This window comes from Parus major, chromosome 8 (assembly GCF_001522545.3).
Source record: "Parus major isolate Abel chromosome 8, Parus_major1.1, whole genome shotgun sequence".
In the NCBI taxonomy this organism is placed as follows: Eukaryota; Metazoa; Chordata; class Aves; order Passeriformes; family Paridae; genus Parus; species Parus major.
The window spans coordinates 26,580,814-26,596,345 of record NC_031777.1 but is presented as its reverse complement, the minus strand read 5'-3'; the positions used below and the strand labels follow the sequence as shown (position 1 = coordinate 26,596,345).

Sequence of the window (15,532 nt, the reverse complement as noted above, 5' to 3'; positions counted from 1 at the left end):
GGATCGCTGGGGGCTCTGGCGAGCAAAGCGCAGCCGCTCAAGGACTGTTTTCAGAAAGGACTGAAAGCTTTAATGTGCCTCCTACTGCCTCACTCCACGAATAAATTCCCGTGAAATCCTCTAATCCTGTTTGGGCATTTTTTACAGAGGCGGCACACATCGCAAATGTCCTTTTTGGGGGATGATATCGGCGCTTTCCCGCGGGTCTCCAAGCCGGTTCCCACCTCTGCCCTCCCGCAGCATCGGGACGCCACACTGCCCCACATTCCCAGTGACCTTCTGCAAACCCCGTCCTCGCTGCCGGCTTCTCAGGGAAATAGCAATATGTTTGTGTTTTGACTGGTTATTTGTAAGCCGCTCGGAGATTATATTTCTATATGGATGCACGTGTTTTATAGAGATGTGTGCATTTCGTGTGGATGTGCATGATCTGTATGAATGTTTTACATGGATGTACACGTTATAATTGTGTGTATGGTTTGTATGCATGTGTATGTTTTAAATGGAAGAACACGTTTTATAATTATGTGTATGGTTTACGGGGACATTAATGCTTTATATAGCTGTTTTATAAGGATGTGGACAGTTTATATGGTTTATATACGTGTGTGTTTAATATGGATGTGAATGGGAAATGTTGATCTTTTTAATAAGACCTCGAGTGAGTGCCTGGACTCTGGTTCTGGTAATTGCAAGGACACCAGAGCCTGCTTGTCACCCACTCTGCTGCAGAGAGCTGACATGGGAAGGGGTCGGCTTTCAGGACACTGATCATGGGGACAAGTCTCACTCCAGATTTTTGGCTCAGCTTCCTCAGTGCCGCTAAGTCCCACAACGCCCCACTGGGGCCTCAGGAGGCTTCTGAGACAGCTGAGCATGGGGGGACCCGTCTCAATGGGGACAGTCTCCCTCTCCCTGCACTCTTCCCCTTCGTTTTAGCACAGGGGACAATCTGTGTCCCAGGGAAGGATGGAAGCTCCCTGCATGCACTCTTCCCCTTCGTTTTAGCACAGGGGACAATCTGTGTCCCAGGGAAGGATGGAAGCAGCCCAAAGACGAGGGAGGGGGTGGTGGAGGTCCCCGCAGTTCCATGTGCTGAGGAACCCATGGAAGTCTTGGCACGAACATCTGACCCCAGTGCCCGGGAAGGGATCAGACCCAGATTTCACATTCCAGGAATGGATATCTGAAGAAAGGTTTTGTTTAGTTTTGTTTTGCTTTGTTTTGTTTTGTTTTAATTGAGAAATTATTCAGAAATAACCTAAATTTTGCACCTTGTACAAAAGAGCTGTTTCGGTCCCGGCTCCCTGCGGAGCTTCCAGCTTGTGTGTCCGTGTAAAGGGGGAGCTCCTGTTGAGGGGGGAGGAATGGGAGAGCAGAGGAGTCATCAGAGAAGACCTCAACAAGGGGGAAGGGTTCTTAAATCCCTGCTGCCGTCCCTCCGGGGGGAGAGATGGGGCTCCGGGCGGTGCGGGCACAGGGCTGGGTCGAGCATCCCGTCGGTAAAAGGGAGCTTTCTCCACGGATTTTGGGGAGAATCTCTGGGTGTGTAGACATCTTTACATGCTCCACAGCTCAGAGGCGCGCTGTCCTGCACCAGCCGGGAATCGAACCCGGGTCGCAAGAATGGGAATCTTGCATGATACCACTACACCACTGGTGCGCGGGAAGCTCTGCGGCGCGCGGGCCTGAGGGCTCGGCCCAGCCAGGCCCGGCCCCGGCTGCAGCCGCGGGTCCCGGGTAAGGTGACACGGGTGGGTGGCACTGCCAGCCCCTTCCCACCCATCGGCTCCAGCCGCGGGTCCTGGGTAAGGTGATTCGTGTGGGTGGCACTGCCAGCCCCTTCCCATCCATCGGCTCCAGCCGCGGGTCCCGGGCACGGTGACACGCGTGGGCGGTGCCCACCCTGCACAATCTGAGCCAGACCCGGGGCTGCTGGCGGCCCTTAATTCCATGCAGGAATGCAGCGATTCCCACAATGTTTAACCTCGGCCGGCGCGGGGGCCGAGTCCTTCGGCTCCAGGATGCTGTGCCAGGGCTGGGGGATGCACATCCAGCTGTGTGAAGGCTTCCGTGGGGAAGAGGGTCCCCGTGTCAGTCCCTTCCCCTGCCTCTGCCTGGAGAAACACTTCTGAAAAACAGATTCCTTTTGCCAAAAATGAAAGTGAGTGCCAAGCCTTGAGGTAGGAACCTCTTCTGTGAGGAAATTCTGAGTGTTCAGCCTGGAGAAGGCTCCAGAGAGACCTTGTTGCTCCTTCCAGTACAGAGACTACAGGAGAGCAGGGAGGGACGCTGGACTGTGAAGCCCTGGCACAGTTTTCCAAGGGAAACTGCAGATGTCCCATCATTGGAAATATTCAAGGCCAGGTTGAAGGGCCTTGGAGCAACCTGCTCTAGTGGGAGGTGTCCCTGCCCATGGCAGGGGGCTTAGAGCAAGATGATCTTTAAGGTCCTTGCCCAGCCCAAACATTCTGTGGTTCTATAGGTAAAAGCTTCTGGGTCTCTAACAGATTCCCACACTGTACAGGAGCAGTGACACAGAGTGACATCCCACCCCAGACACCCTCTGAAAGCCAGTGAGACATGGCCCATCCGAACAGCATTCCCAGAGCCACCTCGCTCCCCCACCCTGGGAAGGACAGGCAGGAGCTGAGAACATGCAATCCATCTGGTAATGCTTCCTCCTGGAGAGCGTCTGGCAATCCTGCGACAATGTTTAGCCAACACTGGAGCCTTCACTCCCCACCCTCCTGTTGGCCGTAAACAGCCTGAGTGTGTAGGTGCTCCCTGCCCTTCTCCCTGGCTGCTTTGGTGACACCGAGGTGAGCGAGGGGAACAGCAGTAGGAGCGTCAGGGGGTGTGACACCTCAGCTACAGCCTTTTCTTGCACACCCTGCACTGTACCAGCACTCCCTGGGTGACAAGAGAACACGGGAATATCCTTCCAAGGCTCTCGTGCTCCCTTTCCCTTGGGTGCTGCAGGACAGTTCTCCCCCACTTTTGCGCTTCTGGGGTTGGAACTGCAGGATTTTTAAACTCCCTTCAGTTCTGTGATTCCATGGAATTTGCTGAAGTGCTCCTCTGCCAGCAGACATGTGCTCCGAAGCCTCCTGGGACCATGCCAGGCACAGGCAGATCCAGCCCAGCTTCCCCAAAACAGAGCAGGGGACTCTCAGCATCCCCATGCTGTTGGATCTGCTGGTGCTTTGATCCAAACCCAGCTGCCCTGGGGAGGCTCAGCCTCACAGATCCCCACAGCAGCCAAAAGTTGTGGCTCCCCTGTGTGCTGGAGAGCCCCCTGTGTTGTCCCTGTCGTGGTGACAAACCAAGCTGAGGCATATCCACGTGGTTTGGAACAATTATTATTGACAGGAAGTTTGGGGATGGTGGGTGCCAGCCTGCAAACCCACCTGCAGCTGTTGACACTGGCCCAGCAGACAGTGTGCAAAGCCATCACCTCAAGTGCCATCACCAGGATTTTGGCTCAGTTGTGTCCTTTCCCTGTGCCCCCAAGAGTGCTGGAAGCTGGTCCTTGTGCAGGAGATAGGGGACAGCACGATCTGTCACCTCCATTGCCCCCCTCCCAAGCTGGAGATATGAAGGCTGCCTGCTGCAGAAGACTCAGGGCCAAAATTGAATTTCAACAAGCTTGGGTAAGTGGGAAAAAGACTTTGAGGATACCCCTGCCTGGTAAAACCCACTTGTATTGAGCATGTTTTACCTACCTAAACCTGATCCTGTTCCAAACAGCACAGCCAATCCTTCCCCTTCCCAAGCACAGTATTTAGCCCAGATCCTGCCCAGCCCAGCTTCTCTGTGCCCACCCAAATGGCTTTGGTGAGGGGGCCTTGTCCCATGTTCTGTTGAATTCTTGGTGTATCCCCTTTGGGTTTGGGGGAAATGACAGCCTCCTGTGTGGCTGGGTGTGCACAAGGGGTGCAGCATGGCACAGGGGCAGGCAGGAACCTGGGGCCACTGCACTTTTAGGGACAGCCTCCAGGCTGTGACCTGTGTGTCCCCTCCACGAGGTGAGTCCATGCCAAGTGGCCATTCTCTCCTGGAAATCAGTTTTCAGGCTCAAAAAGGTTATCACTGCCGTTCAGCAGAGCATCCGGCTCCTCCTGGAGCCCGTAGAAGAGGTCCTCCTCCTCCCCAGGACCTTTCCAGGGGGATCGGGGGTGCTGTCCCCCCTCCGAGGAGCTGCTCGGGGTGCGGCCGGAGCCGGAGGCGGAGGGCAGGGTCCGGCTCTGTGGCGTGGGGCTGCCGGGCACGGAGCCCTCCAGCGATGGTGTGTCCATCTCCTCCAGCAGGGATGCCAGCGGGGCATCGCCCGCGGCTGGCCGGGCGGGGCTGCGGAGACAGGGTTACACCAAACGCGGCTGGGCAGGAGCTGCAGTTCCCCCTGGAGCCCCTGGCTGCTGCTCGAGCAGCATCTCAGCACCAGCAGAACCCTTGCTGGGTGGCTGGAGCGCCCTGGGATGTCCCTGTCCCGGCCCTCGGTGCCTGCCGTTTTGGGGACACCTGCCCGCCAGGTTCCTGCTGCCCGTGGGGTGAAGTAGTGGCTGTCCTTGCATTTCCTGAATCTACAGCTGGGATGGGAAAGCACTGAACCCCCATCATCTGCAGAGCCCTCTGGAACCTCCCAAACCAATGCTTGGGCATCACATGTGGCATCTGGTTTGAGGGTTACGTGCCAGGCATCTCATTTCTAGCAAAGTCTGACCAGGAATTTGGGGTTATTCTTGTGAGTGGTGCTGTTTATATTGATAAAATGACATAAAAGCAAAATGCAGAAACGCAAACATCAAAATGCAAATTGCAACCATCTAACTTTCCTCCTGGGAAATAATTCAATTCAGAGACTCCTCGTGGGTTGAGACACCACCTGACCTTCAGTGGAGGCTCAGAGCCGTGAGAGCAGCAAAACCCCTCTGCATTGTCCCCCACCCTCAATATTGGGTGTCTGATCCCCCCATGTTCACCCCACACCCCAGCAGTGCCACCCCAACCCTGCAGGTATCACATACCAGCTGCCTGCTGCTGTTTCCAGGCGAGGTCCCAGGTCTTGGAGGGGGTCTCCAGCACCCCCCAGCTCCCGGTGGATCTCAGCTTTGGCCTGCACGGCTGACTGGGAGCAGCTGCGGGGTCTGGGCTGTGCCGTGGGTGGGAATGGAGCCGAGCTGACCACCTGCCTCTGGATCTGCTCATAGGATGGCAGGCTCTTCTCGTAGGTGCTGGTGGCATCTTGGTTGGGGCAAGGGGTAATCAAGCTGCAGGCAAAGGGACAACAAGGGTGCTGAGCAGCCCTGCACCCCATGGAGCTGGGAGATGCTCAGGCACATGCACACAGGGCTCCATCACCTGAGGAAGAGGCTCTAGAGGCCACCAAGGCCCACCCCAGCAGCAGAGGGAGGGGATGCCTGCAGGAACATCACTGGATGCTCTGCATGCCCTGGCATCACAAAGGCTCAGCCATGGGGGAGCTCAGGCAGCCCTTGTTCCTCCCAGCCTGATCCCTGCTTGGCATTTTGTGCTGCAGGAGGTGCAGCAGTCCCCAGCCTCAGGGCACACACATTACCCTGTTGTGGGACCCACCCAGTGTCCTTCTGTGGCAGCACCATGGGTTTGTAGTCCAGGAACCGCTCGACCCCGAGGTCCGCAGGGATGAACGTAATCTGGGGGGAAAAGAGAAGCAGAGCCCAGGGGCTGTGCTGGGCACCACGGGGTCCCTTGGCCCTCCTAGTGGGAAAAGGGCCAGTGTCCCTTCAGCTGGGTTTAGGGTCTTTTCCCACCGTATTTAGATGTTTTCCTTGGAAATGGCTTTTTTGAGGGAAACCAGTAAGGAATGAATGAATCCAGCACAGCCCTGCTCTCAATGCCTTTCCCCCCATGGAGTCACACATGTGCCCAAGCCCAGAGGGAGTTCCAAGGCCCACACAGGAGGTCAGTGGTCAGGGACCACACCATCCTTGAGCCTCCAGCACAGTGGCAAACCCACATCTCCCTCTGAGCTGAGGCTGAGCTCAGCTTTGAGGGTAGCTGGTTTCTGCTTCACCCCAAGCCCAGAGAGCACAGCTGCTTTCAGAGGTCCCAGCTGGCCCTGGGTCCTGAGGTGGCTCCCCCACGCTTTGGAGGGCAGCCAGGTTGTTGACAGGCCATCCAGCAATGCTCAGATCAGTCCTACAGATGCCCTCTCCTTGGACAAGTCCCTTTTCTGCCAGGCCAGTTTCCCAGGGCAGGGACATGTGGCTGCGCTCCGGCAGTGCCCTCCGCCAAGGAGACCGGCAGGGGAGGGCTGGGCTCAGGGGGCCGGGACCCTCCGGCCTCCATGGCCACGACAGTTCCTTCTGGGAGGTCCTGGGAGCCTGCCAAGACCCCAAGGAAGGGGCTGAATGGGAGAGATGAATACAAGTTTACTTCCTTGGGATTATTCCTTACTGCCCAAAAGCAAAACCCCAGGCTCAGGGGGTGTGCAGGGGGTGAAGGAGACAGGGCACACCCTGCAGGCATCAGCAGGGCACAAACCTCCCAAATCAATTCCCCCTCAAGATTGCTGCAGCTGGCTTCCCCTGGGGAAACTGAGGCTGCACATCCAGAGCAGCCAAAGCTGAGCACAAGCTCCCTCCCTCCCCTCAAGCCCCACAGCATGCTCAGCAGCGGGAAGGATCCTACCTTTGGGTAGCACTGGCACATGCTCCATGTGATGCCCACGGCTACGAGCAGGACACCCAGGACGCAGAAGGTGATGTAGTACTGAGGCTTTTCCACACTCATGATGAACATCCCCACCATCACCAGGAAGAAACCCAAGATGATGAAAGCGTAGCGGAAATTCTTCTCCTCCGCCATGGGCTCCGGGTGGAAGAGGTGGGAGAAGGGATTTCGGGAAGGCCGTTCACCTGAGGCACTGCCTGCCAAGCACAGCGTAAGGCAAGGAGTGGTTTCTCTCCCCAGAGGCTGCCAGGAGCTGAGGATCAGCTGCACGTTGAGCTGGTCCTGCCCAGGGCTGAGCCAGCCAGTTTTTAATGGGTTTGTAATGAATGCAAACACTGCCCTGCCGTTCACACTCCAGTGGAGCCACCCTGCACGTGTCCGGGTAACCTTCCCTGCAGGCACACTCAGCCAGACCACAGCCTGGGGAAGGGACACGGAGGGAGAGGGGAGCAGGGCTGCGGGGATGGGGACACGGAGATCAGCTGGTGCTCTTGGGATTTTCCCAGCCCTGGGCACTGGGACTGGACCCAGTCATAAATCAGAGCTAGCACAGCACCAGGTAAGGGGGACACCAGAGCCCAGCATGTTCTCAGGGGCTGTGTGACTGCAACAGGAAAAGAGGGAGTGATCCAGGATCTTTTTGGAGGCCAGTGGGTTTGGAACAGACCTTGCCTTGCTCTGGCTGAGTACTAAGGCTGCCTCACTGGACAGCAAGTGGGCTGTGAAGGAGGAACTAAAGCCAGAAAAGGATGGAGTTAGGTTGGTCCACCCAACAGAAATGAAGACAGAGTGTCCCTGTTCCCTGTGTTCACTGAAGTTGGAGCTGGGATGTTAAAAGGTGTCTCCTTCCCACCACACGTCCAACAGCCAGACAATGTTTGTTTTATTCCCTTGATTTATTCCCTCATTTTATTCCCTTGAAACACCAGGTTTATGACAAATAATTATATTGCAAACAGTACGTTAGACGTGGCTGCGGCTCCTCAGCCCCTCTGCAGCCCTGCAGGGCCACAGGGGGCCCAGGGCAGCCCTTTATTTTGGTGGAGTGCAGGACCTGGCAGCAGCCCCTGCCACAGCTGGCCTTTCCTCTGGGCAAGGCTGCACACCCAGCCATGGAGGGCAGGGAGGGAGGGGGCTGTGCCACCCAGCATGGCTTTTCCAGGAGACTGCCTGAAATGCCAAGTGCACTTGGATGCTCTGACCACAGGCACGACCCACTGAGCATCCCTGACACCAAATGAAGTGAGGCGTGGGGAGTCAGTACTTAGGGAAGCAGGGTGGAAGGCACTCCATGGAGACAGGGCTGGAAGGGGCATTGCAAAGGCAGAGGAGTGGAAGGTGCAGACAGAGCTGGGCTTTCTCTGGCCAGATTTGCCACGGATTTATTACTGAGTGGGCCTGACAGGAGCTCCCCAGGGTGGGCCAGAGCAGGGAATGCAAAGCCTCTGAAACCAGCAGTGGTTTTATTAAAAATATGAAAGCTTCCAAACATGCCAGTTACGCCCGGCGCTCTGAACACATCACCTGCAGGACCCACGATCCCAGCAGCGCCGGATCCACCGCTTGGACAGCCAGGAAAGCCTGGCTGACCCTTCCCACTCCTCGCCCACCCTCCTCTCACCCCCACAAAGAAGAGGCTCAGTTTAAAGCTGAGGGACTGGGCAGCCACCCGCAGAGTCCCGTTCGGGGCTGCCGCAGCTCAGACCCCTCTGACGCTGATGTTCTCATAGCTGGGGGGCGGCGTTGCCTGCGGCTCCTCGGGCGCGTCCAGCCAGGACGGGCTGGGGCGGAACAGGGCGCTGTCCGAGGAGCTGCGCCGGCGGCCGCCCTGCCAGCTCTCGTCCTCCTCCAGGTAGCGGTACAGGGGCGGCGTGAGCTCCTCCTTCCTCCCCGGAGGCTGCACATAGGCCGGGGCACCGTGGGCAGGTCTGCAGGTCAGGGCTTCTTCATAAGTGGGGATGGCACTGGCGTCCCAGTTGCTGCAGGGAAGAGGAAGAAACCCAGCAGCGCACACCGTCAACATCCCAGCACCCAGCTGGAGCATCCCAGCACCCAGCTGGAGCATCCCAGTGCCCCATCAACTCGAGCCACCCAACATCCCACCAACCCCACTGTCTGGAGCATCCCTGAGCTGCCTAAGGCGTGCACTGGGAACAGCACATGGGCAGGTTTTGCTGAAGTGCCATGTGTCATGTGTGCAGGGGTGACCATGTCAGCTGCTTCCTGGCAACCATGAGGTTTTGCAAGAGGGTCCCATGGGCAGAAGAGCACCATCATCATCATCATGCCTAACCCTTAATTCACCACCTGAAGAACAGAGGCTGCTGACAGCTGAGGGAGCAGTTTGGCACAAGAGATGGACAAGCCCTAGGCACACCAGGTCACTGTGGTCACACCCCACTCCCATGCCAGCCAGAGCCCCGCCTGCACTGGCCAAGCCTGGTGCCACTTCCAGCAGAGTTTTCCTGGGCAAACACAGCTTGTGTACAGGGAAAACCTCTGACAACCTCTGCCCTGTGCATGGCCCAGCTTGGCACCCTACAGAATGGTGCAGTCCCAAAGCTGGAGATGCTGTGAAAGCAGCTCATCACTGCAGGTGAAACCCAGCCCAGTGTGCTGGGGAGGCAGCAGGCATGGGAGGGCACAGCTGGTCCAAAGGAAAAGCCATGTGCTCCACAGGGATGCCTCCATCCTGAACTTGGCAGATCTCTGTCCCAGGCAGACCGCCCCGGGCTTCTGTGCCAGGGATTTGCCAAACAGCCTCAGCTCGCACAGGAACACTACCTTGGAAATGCGGAAAGGGGGGTTTATCCCAGAACAGGATGCTTTTCTGGGGCTGTTGGAGCTGCTGCAGCACCAGCACTGCCAGGGTGCTGCACCCCATCCAGCAGGGGAGCTGGGAGCTCAGGGAAAGGGACATTCCCCACAGGGACACAGCAAAGTCCCTTCCTGGGACAAGGAACCTCCTCCAAGATACCCAGACCAGCCCACAGGCTCACAGATATCCAGATGGGCACTGAAATCCCTGGAGAACCAGAAACGTGTCTCCCACTCCAACTGTGTTTTTATGGTTTCATGTTCTTAAGAGTTTCTTTTAGTTCTGTTTTTCCCCAGAGCCCGATTTATGTCAGAGCCAAGATCTTTGCTGTGACCCCATAAAGCAGCACTGGGAAGGGCTGGCTGGCTCTGCTTCCACAGCAGTCTCCAGAATAAAAAAACCCTTTTGATCCAAAGACTTTTAAATGAAGAAGTGGGAGTAAATCTCGGGCTCACACTGGAAGATTCAGGGAACCTGAAAAGCATCAGTGGTGTTCAGGGCAGGGCAAGTAGTCTTTCTATACCCTGAAATGGGCTTCATAAAGGGCCTTCTGCCTGCATTCCTATCTTGATGCTATTCGAAGGATTATTTCCCTTTTTTTTTCCCCATTCAACTCCCTTATAGAAAATATTTTGCTCCCATTAAAGATGTTATAAACACCCTCATCCTTACAGAGCACTGCAGACCTGGGAGACCAGGACTGGAGCTCTGAGTGACCCTTCCCCACCCCCACATCCAAACCTTCTGCCAGAAAACCAATGTATTCTTCTGCTTGGTAGCCCTGCTAAGGAGATGTGTCCCTTGGCACGTAATGGCCCTGCAGGGCAAGCAGAGCTGGATGCAGCCTAGCCAGCCACGGGCACGGCCAGTGTGGGCAGGGAGGGTTGACATTAATGAGCAGGAGCAGGAGGAGAGCACAGAGCAGAGCTGCTGCTCCTGTGAGCTCACCAGCCAGCAAGGGGGCTGCAGGGACAGCCAGACCCATCCTGCCCACCCAGACACCGGCAGGGACCAGGCTCCCACCTGCAGTTCCACTTCTCCGGAGGCTCTGCCGTGAAGTACTGCAGGTCCCTGGGGAAATGGTACTGGTAGCGCCGGGACACCACCCTGGCGTTGGCCTTGACGGACCAGAGGAGGCCGAAGATGAGGAGGATGCCGCCGATGCCGCAGCAGAAGAAGCTGACGGAGCGGAGCAGGGCGCTGGAGGAGGAGGAGCTGGGGACGGCCTCGGCTTCCCGGGGAGGCAGGAGGCGAGCCCCGCCGCCGGAGCCCACCTCCCCATCACTCCACCAGGCAAAGCACAGCGTCCCCGTCACCAGCAGCACCGCCCCCGTGATGGTCAGGCCGTAGCGGAAAGAGGCGGCTGCCATCCTTCAGGAGGAGGTTTTAGGAGGGGAGAAGAGTGAGACAAGGCATGAGAGAGCCCAGGTCCTGTAAGACAAGAAAGGTGCCAGGTTTGAGCGGGAGAAGCTCAAGGAAGACCTGCCAGAGGAGAAAATGACTGAGCGAGGAGTCATCCAGGTCTTGCAGCCCCTTTAGCCACCATTATTTTCCATCAGAAGGGGCATTTCCACCATCTCAGATGGGAAGCCTTTGGAAAAAGCAAAGTCAGCCCCAGGTTGGACCTGTAAACTTTCCAACAGCCTCGTAAAAACATCTTAATTTTCAAGGAAAAACACAAGGGCACAAGGGCAGGATGGACACCCCAGCTCTGGGAGTTCTCCTAGCTCTTCTCTTTGGGTTTTATTCCAGACCTCCTCCCAGGCTTGGAGGAATGCCAGCTGGGTTTCCTGGGTTTTCAAAGCATGGCTTATGGAAGAGGGACATAAATTTAAGATGTCAACACTTCTGAATTTTCAGTGTGCCTGTTTACTCCTCCAGAACTGATGACATTGGAAAAATCTGCTCAACCTTCATCCACATGAAGTTCGGCACACAAACATCAGGTCAGCTCCTCCTCAAGTTCCTGTCAAGATCGATCCTGCAGGTGTTATCACCACCTTCACCCTCCCTGTCAGGGTCATTTGGGGTTGGTTTGACAACAAAACAGGTGAGGTAGTGCCACATGTTCCTGCTGGGTGGCCCTTTTCAGCTAAATGTCACATGCAGAGAGTTTCCCTTGTGCTGGAAAACTTGGGGAGGGGAAGGGTGATCTCAGTCCCCATTGCTTTCTCCAGCAAACAGCAGGCATCTGCTCCCTCAGCTTGTGCACCCCCAGCTCCCAACTAACCAGGGAGGCAGAGAGGTCCTACCATGTCCTCTCCAACCCTGCTCACTGCCCAGCAAGAAGATGGAGGCTCAGCTCACACTTCTCAAAGGACAAAAAGCTCTGGACCATGTGGGAATTAAGCACCAAGACCTCTGAACAGATTCAGTCCTGGGTGACTCTGCTGCAAAGGTTTGTCATGGTGGCAGTGCCAGCAGAGAGCCTGCACATGAGGGATGGCCAGGGCAGAGGAGGAGCTCGAGCAGAGGTGGTGGACAGATGGATGACCCACACTCAGCTGTCACTTCTGCCTTCATTGCTTTGCCTGTGTGTCAGTAACAGGACAATAATGTGGTGGCTTTGGTCTCCATTCCTCCAGGCAGGGCTCATCTCCTACAGAGGGGTCTTAAAATGTACCCTGAGATCTGGAAGGGCAGAGCCAGAGCTAGGCAGGGAGCCCAAGTCCAGCATGGACTTGGTGTCATCAAGGTCGGGTAGAATTATGTTATTTCAAGCTGTTATTTATCAGATGGGCCCACTAAATGGAATGCCAAATTACCTTGTAGTGAAAGAAACACTACCTGATCTAATCAACATTTAATGAAGGAATCTGATGAGAAGTGAGATTTAGGAAAGCTGCAGGGGTGGAAGCCCCAACAGCTCACTCCAGCTTTTGTCCCAGGGTCACAAGCCCAAAATGCCACCTGGGCTGGCTGTGACCTGTGGTCATCAGCTGTGGCCACCCACTGGGAAGGCAGTCATCTTCCTGGGCTGAGAAAAGCCTTCCCTCCATAATGGGGGCCTTGTTTGGATGCTCCCTCCTGAGTGGCAGGGGCTTGGCTGAGCTGAGGTAAGGAAGAGACTTTTGGAGATGGTATTAGATACTATCAGGGATCAGAATCCCCAAACCATCACTGAGCGTGAGCAGGACACAACAGAAGAGCTGGACTCGGGTTGCCTTGCAGCAGGAGATGCTCAGGAGAATGAGGACCCCACTGACCTGTGAATGCAGCTCCTTTGGACAGCAATGCATTTTCATGCAGAAATTTCAGCATATTGTTTAAAGAAAAAATATTCACCAAAAAAAAACCCTACAGCAAAGCTCTTGATCCAACTGCATGGAAATGTCAGGTCACTCCAAACTGAAACACTGGACTGAACCTGCCCCAGGAGCTGAAATGTTCACCTTCTGCAACAAACACTCTCCACATTCTGGGGTCAGACTGGTGAGGTTTGGGAGATGCTCTGAATACCCTGGTGAGATTTAGGAGATGCTGTGATTCCCCCTGCCTGGGAACGGGGAATTTTGCAGCCTCCAGCACTGAGCACATCTGGGAGAGCTGGCAACAAGGGGGAGGCGGAGGGAAGGTGGAGAAGCCTCTGGTGGAGAAGCCTCTGGGAGGTGATGGATTGACAGCTCGAGAGAATAAACTCTTCTCTCTCTTGACAAATCCAGCGCAGGGAGCTCCGCTGAAAGCTCCCCCAGCCTCCCCGCACGTGTTCCTGTGCGGGGGCAGCTCCGTGACACTGCCACAGCTCAGTGACACTGCCACAGCTCAGTGACACTGCCACAGCCGGGTGACACTGCCACTGCCAGGTGACACTGCCATAGCTCAGTGACACTGCCACAGCTCAGTGACACTGCCACAGCCGGGTGACACTGCCACCGCTGGGTGACACTGCCACTGCCGGGTGACACTGCCACTTCTGGGTGACACTGCCACAGCTGAGTGACACTGCCACTGCCGGGTGACACTGCCACTGCCGGGTGACACTGCCACCGCTGTGTGACACTGCCACTGCTGGGTGACACTGCCACTTCTGGGTGACACTGCCACAGCTGAGTGACACTGCCACCGCTGGGTGACAGTGCCACCGCTGTGTGACACTGCCACTGCCGGGTGACACTGCCACCGCTGTGTGACACTACCACAGCTCAGTGACACTGCCACCGCTGAGTGATACTGCCACAGCCGGGTGACACTGCCACCGCTGGGTGACACTGCCACCGCTGAGTGACACTGCCACCGCTGGGTGACACTGCCACAGCTCAGTGACACTGCCACAGCTCAGTGACACTGCCACCGCTGAGTGACACTGCCACTGCTGGGTGACACTGCCACCGCCGGGTGACACTGCCACCACTGAGTGACACTGCTACAGCTCAGTGACACTGCCACTGCTGGGTGACACTGCCACTGCCAGGTGACACTGCCACTGCTGGGTGACACTACCACAGCTCAGTGACATTGCCACCGCTGTGTGACACTGCCACCGCCGGGTGACACTGCCACTGCTGGGTGACACTGCCACAGCTCAGTGACACTGCCACCGCCGGGTGACACTGCCACCGCACCCTTGCCCCTTGTCTCGGGCTGCCACAACTCTCCTGAGCCACTCTGAAAGACCCACGCTGTTCGCTCAGCCGCTGCAAGAAGAGTCTGAAGGAGTAGGGGCAGGGAGCGAGGTGCGAGGCTGGGGCGGGACCCGAGGCTCCCGGAGCCTCTCCCGGCTCCGCTCCCGGGGCATTCAGCATCTGCACAGCAGCCTTCCCTCCCCGTGAGCATCCCCAGCACAAGTTTTCACGGAGCCATAGCAATTGCCGGCTCTCAAACGCTCTTCTCCACTCTCTGAGCCGCCCTGACATTTTGTTCTGCCCTGTTTCCTTCTTTGACCTGCCCCGAAGTAGTTTTCCAGGTAATAGATTTGCACGTTGCATGTACAAACAGATACGAATGTTGATAGTTTACATAGTTCCAGTGAGATGCTGAGAATAGCAGCCCCCATATAAAGTTATGCAGATGGTGATTCATAGGGTCTACTAAGCATTACTCAGAAAAACGCTCTTTTCAAGCAACACGAGAAAAGAAAAGAGTTTTGAACCTCTCCCACCGCCATCAAGCAAAAAATCCACCTCCACACCCGTCCCTCCACGGCACTTACAGATCGCACTTCCATGCGGGGCTGGAGACCTTTAATACGGAAGAAGAACGCCGGGCAGAGATGCACCAAAGCGTGAGCGTGTCTTTAGGGAGCTCCCTTCCTGCCTTTATCCAAATTCGCTCTTTTGTTGCGATAGTTATCAGCGAGGGTTTGGTCCCCGTTCAGAGCAAAGTAACAGCGATGCCTCGGAAGAGCATCCCACAGCTGCGCTCTGCCCGCGGCACACGTGTCCCCTCCGCCGGCCTTCGGGGAGATGCTGAGCCCCACGTCCCCTCTAGCGGAGGGCACCCGCGGGGCCCCTGTCCCGCCCGGCACGGGGGGTGCCCGTGTCCCCCCGCAGCCCCGGTCCCAGCGTGTACTCACCGCCGCCGGCAGCCCCGCTCCGGGAGGCTCCGGGAGGCTCCGGGAGGCTCCGCCGAGCGCGGCCCGCGGGGCGGGCGGGGCCGGGGGCGGGCGGGGGGCGGCGGCGGCTCGGGGCGGGCAGGACCGGAGCTCCCTCCCGGCTCCCCGCAGCCCGCTCCCGTTCCGGCCCGTCGGGGAGTTCGGGATGCAGAGGTCGGGAAGGGTCCCTTGTTCACCCGCCCTGCCCTGGGGACAGCGCTGCTGTCCTGTGTGTGGGACACCCAGGCTGCAGCACAGGAGGGTCTCTGCCCCAGCCTTCCTCTGTGATCGCTTCAGCTCTCCTCACTTCTATGTCAAACGCTAATACTGTCCCTTCTCCTCGTTCGTGGAATTAGAATGGTTTGGGTTTGGAAGGACCTTTTAAAGGTCGTGTAGTCCAAACCCCCTGCAAGCAGCAGGGATATCTTCAACTAGATCAGGCTGCTCAGAGCCCCATCTCACCTGGCCTT

The 15,532-nt window shown here is 56.9% G+C and overlaps 2 protein-coding genes and 1 non-coding gene across 4 annotated transcripts; all 3 read right to left on the bottom strand.

The window, feature by feature from the left end:
• Positions 1–1,592: 1,592 nt before the first annotated feature.
• TRNAG-CCC lies at positions 1,593–1,663 on the bottom strand. Its single transcript has one exon. It is a non-coding gene; the product is annotated as a tRNA-Gly (tRNA).
• Positions 1,664–3,342: 1,679 nt separating this feature from the next.
• On the bottom strand, positions 3,343–7,008 carry BSND (barttin CLCNK type accessory subunit beta). The gene is made up of 4 exons (XM_015635608.2): positions 6,673–7,008; positions 5,596–5,675; positions 5,028–5,270; positions 3,343–4,350 (listed from the first exon to the last, which is right to left on the bottom strand). Exons 1-4 carry the CDS (start codon positions 6,847–6,849, stop codon positions 4,065–4,067), a joined length of 786 nt encoding a protein of 261 aa, XP_015491094.1. The 5' UTR covers positions 6,850–7,008; the 3' UTR covers positions 3,343–4,064.
• A 1,150-nt stretch (positions 7,009–8,158) lies between these two features.
• Positions 8,159–15,128, bottom strand: TMEM61 (transmembrane protein 61). 2 transcript variants are annotated; one of them, XM_015635603.1, is made up of 3 exons: positions 15,045–15,128; positions 10,556–10,963; positions 8,159–8,693 (listed from the first exon to the last, which is right to left on the bottom strand). In XM_015635603.1, the coding sequence occupies exons 2-3, from the start codon at positions 10,900–10,902 to the stop codon at positions 8,414–8,416; spliced, it is 627 nt and encodes a 208-aa protein (XP_015491089.1). In that variant the 5' UTR covers positions 10,903–10,963; positions 15,045–15,128; the 3' UTR covers positions 8,159–8,413. The 2 variants fall into 2 exon arrangements, with proteins under 2 accessions (XP_015491089.1, XP_015491088.1); XM_015635602.1 differs by lacking the exon at positions 15,045–15,128 and adding an exon at positions 14,682–15,037.
• Between the last annotated feature and the right edge of the window lie 404 nt (positions 15,129–15,532).

Coding starts and splice junctions, on each gene's coding strand:
- TMEM61 (XM_015635603.1), bottom strand. CDS start 10,902: ATGGCAGCCGCCTCTTTCCGCTACGGCCTGACCATCACGGGGGCGGTG. Junction 8,694..10,555: donor CCGGAGAAGTGGAACTGCAG/GTGGGAGCCTGG, acceptor TCTTCCCTGCAG/CAACTGGGACGCCAGTGCCA.
- BSND (XM_015635608.2), bottom strand. CDS start 6,849: ATGGCGGAGGAGAAGAATTTCCGCTACGCTTTCATCATCTTGGGTTTC. Junction 5,676..6,672: donor TGTGCCAGTGCTACCCAAAG/GTAGGATCCTTC, acceptor TTTTCCCCCCAG/ATTACGTTCATCCCTGCGGA. Junction 5,271..5,595: donor CTGCCACAGAAGGACACTGG/GTGGGTCCCACA, acceptor CTTTGCCTGCAG/CTTGATTACCCCTTGCCCCA.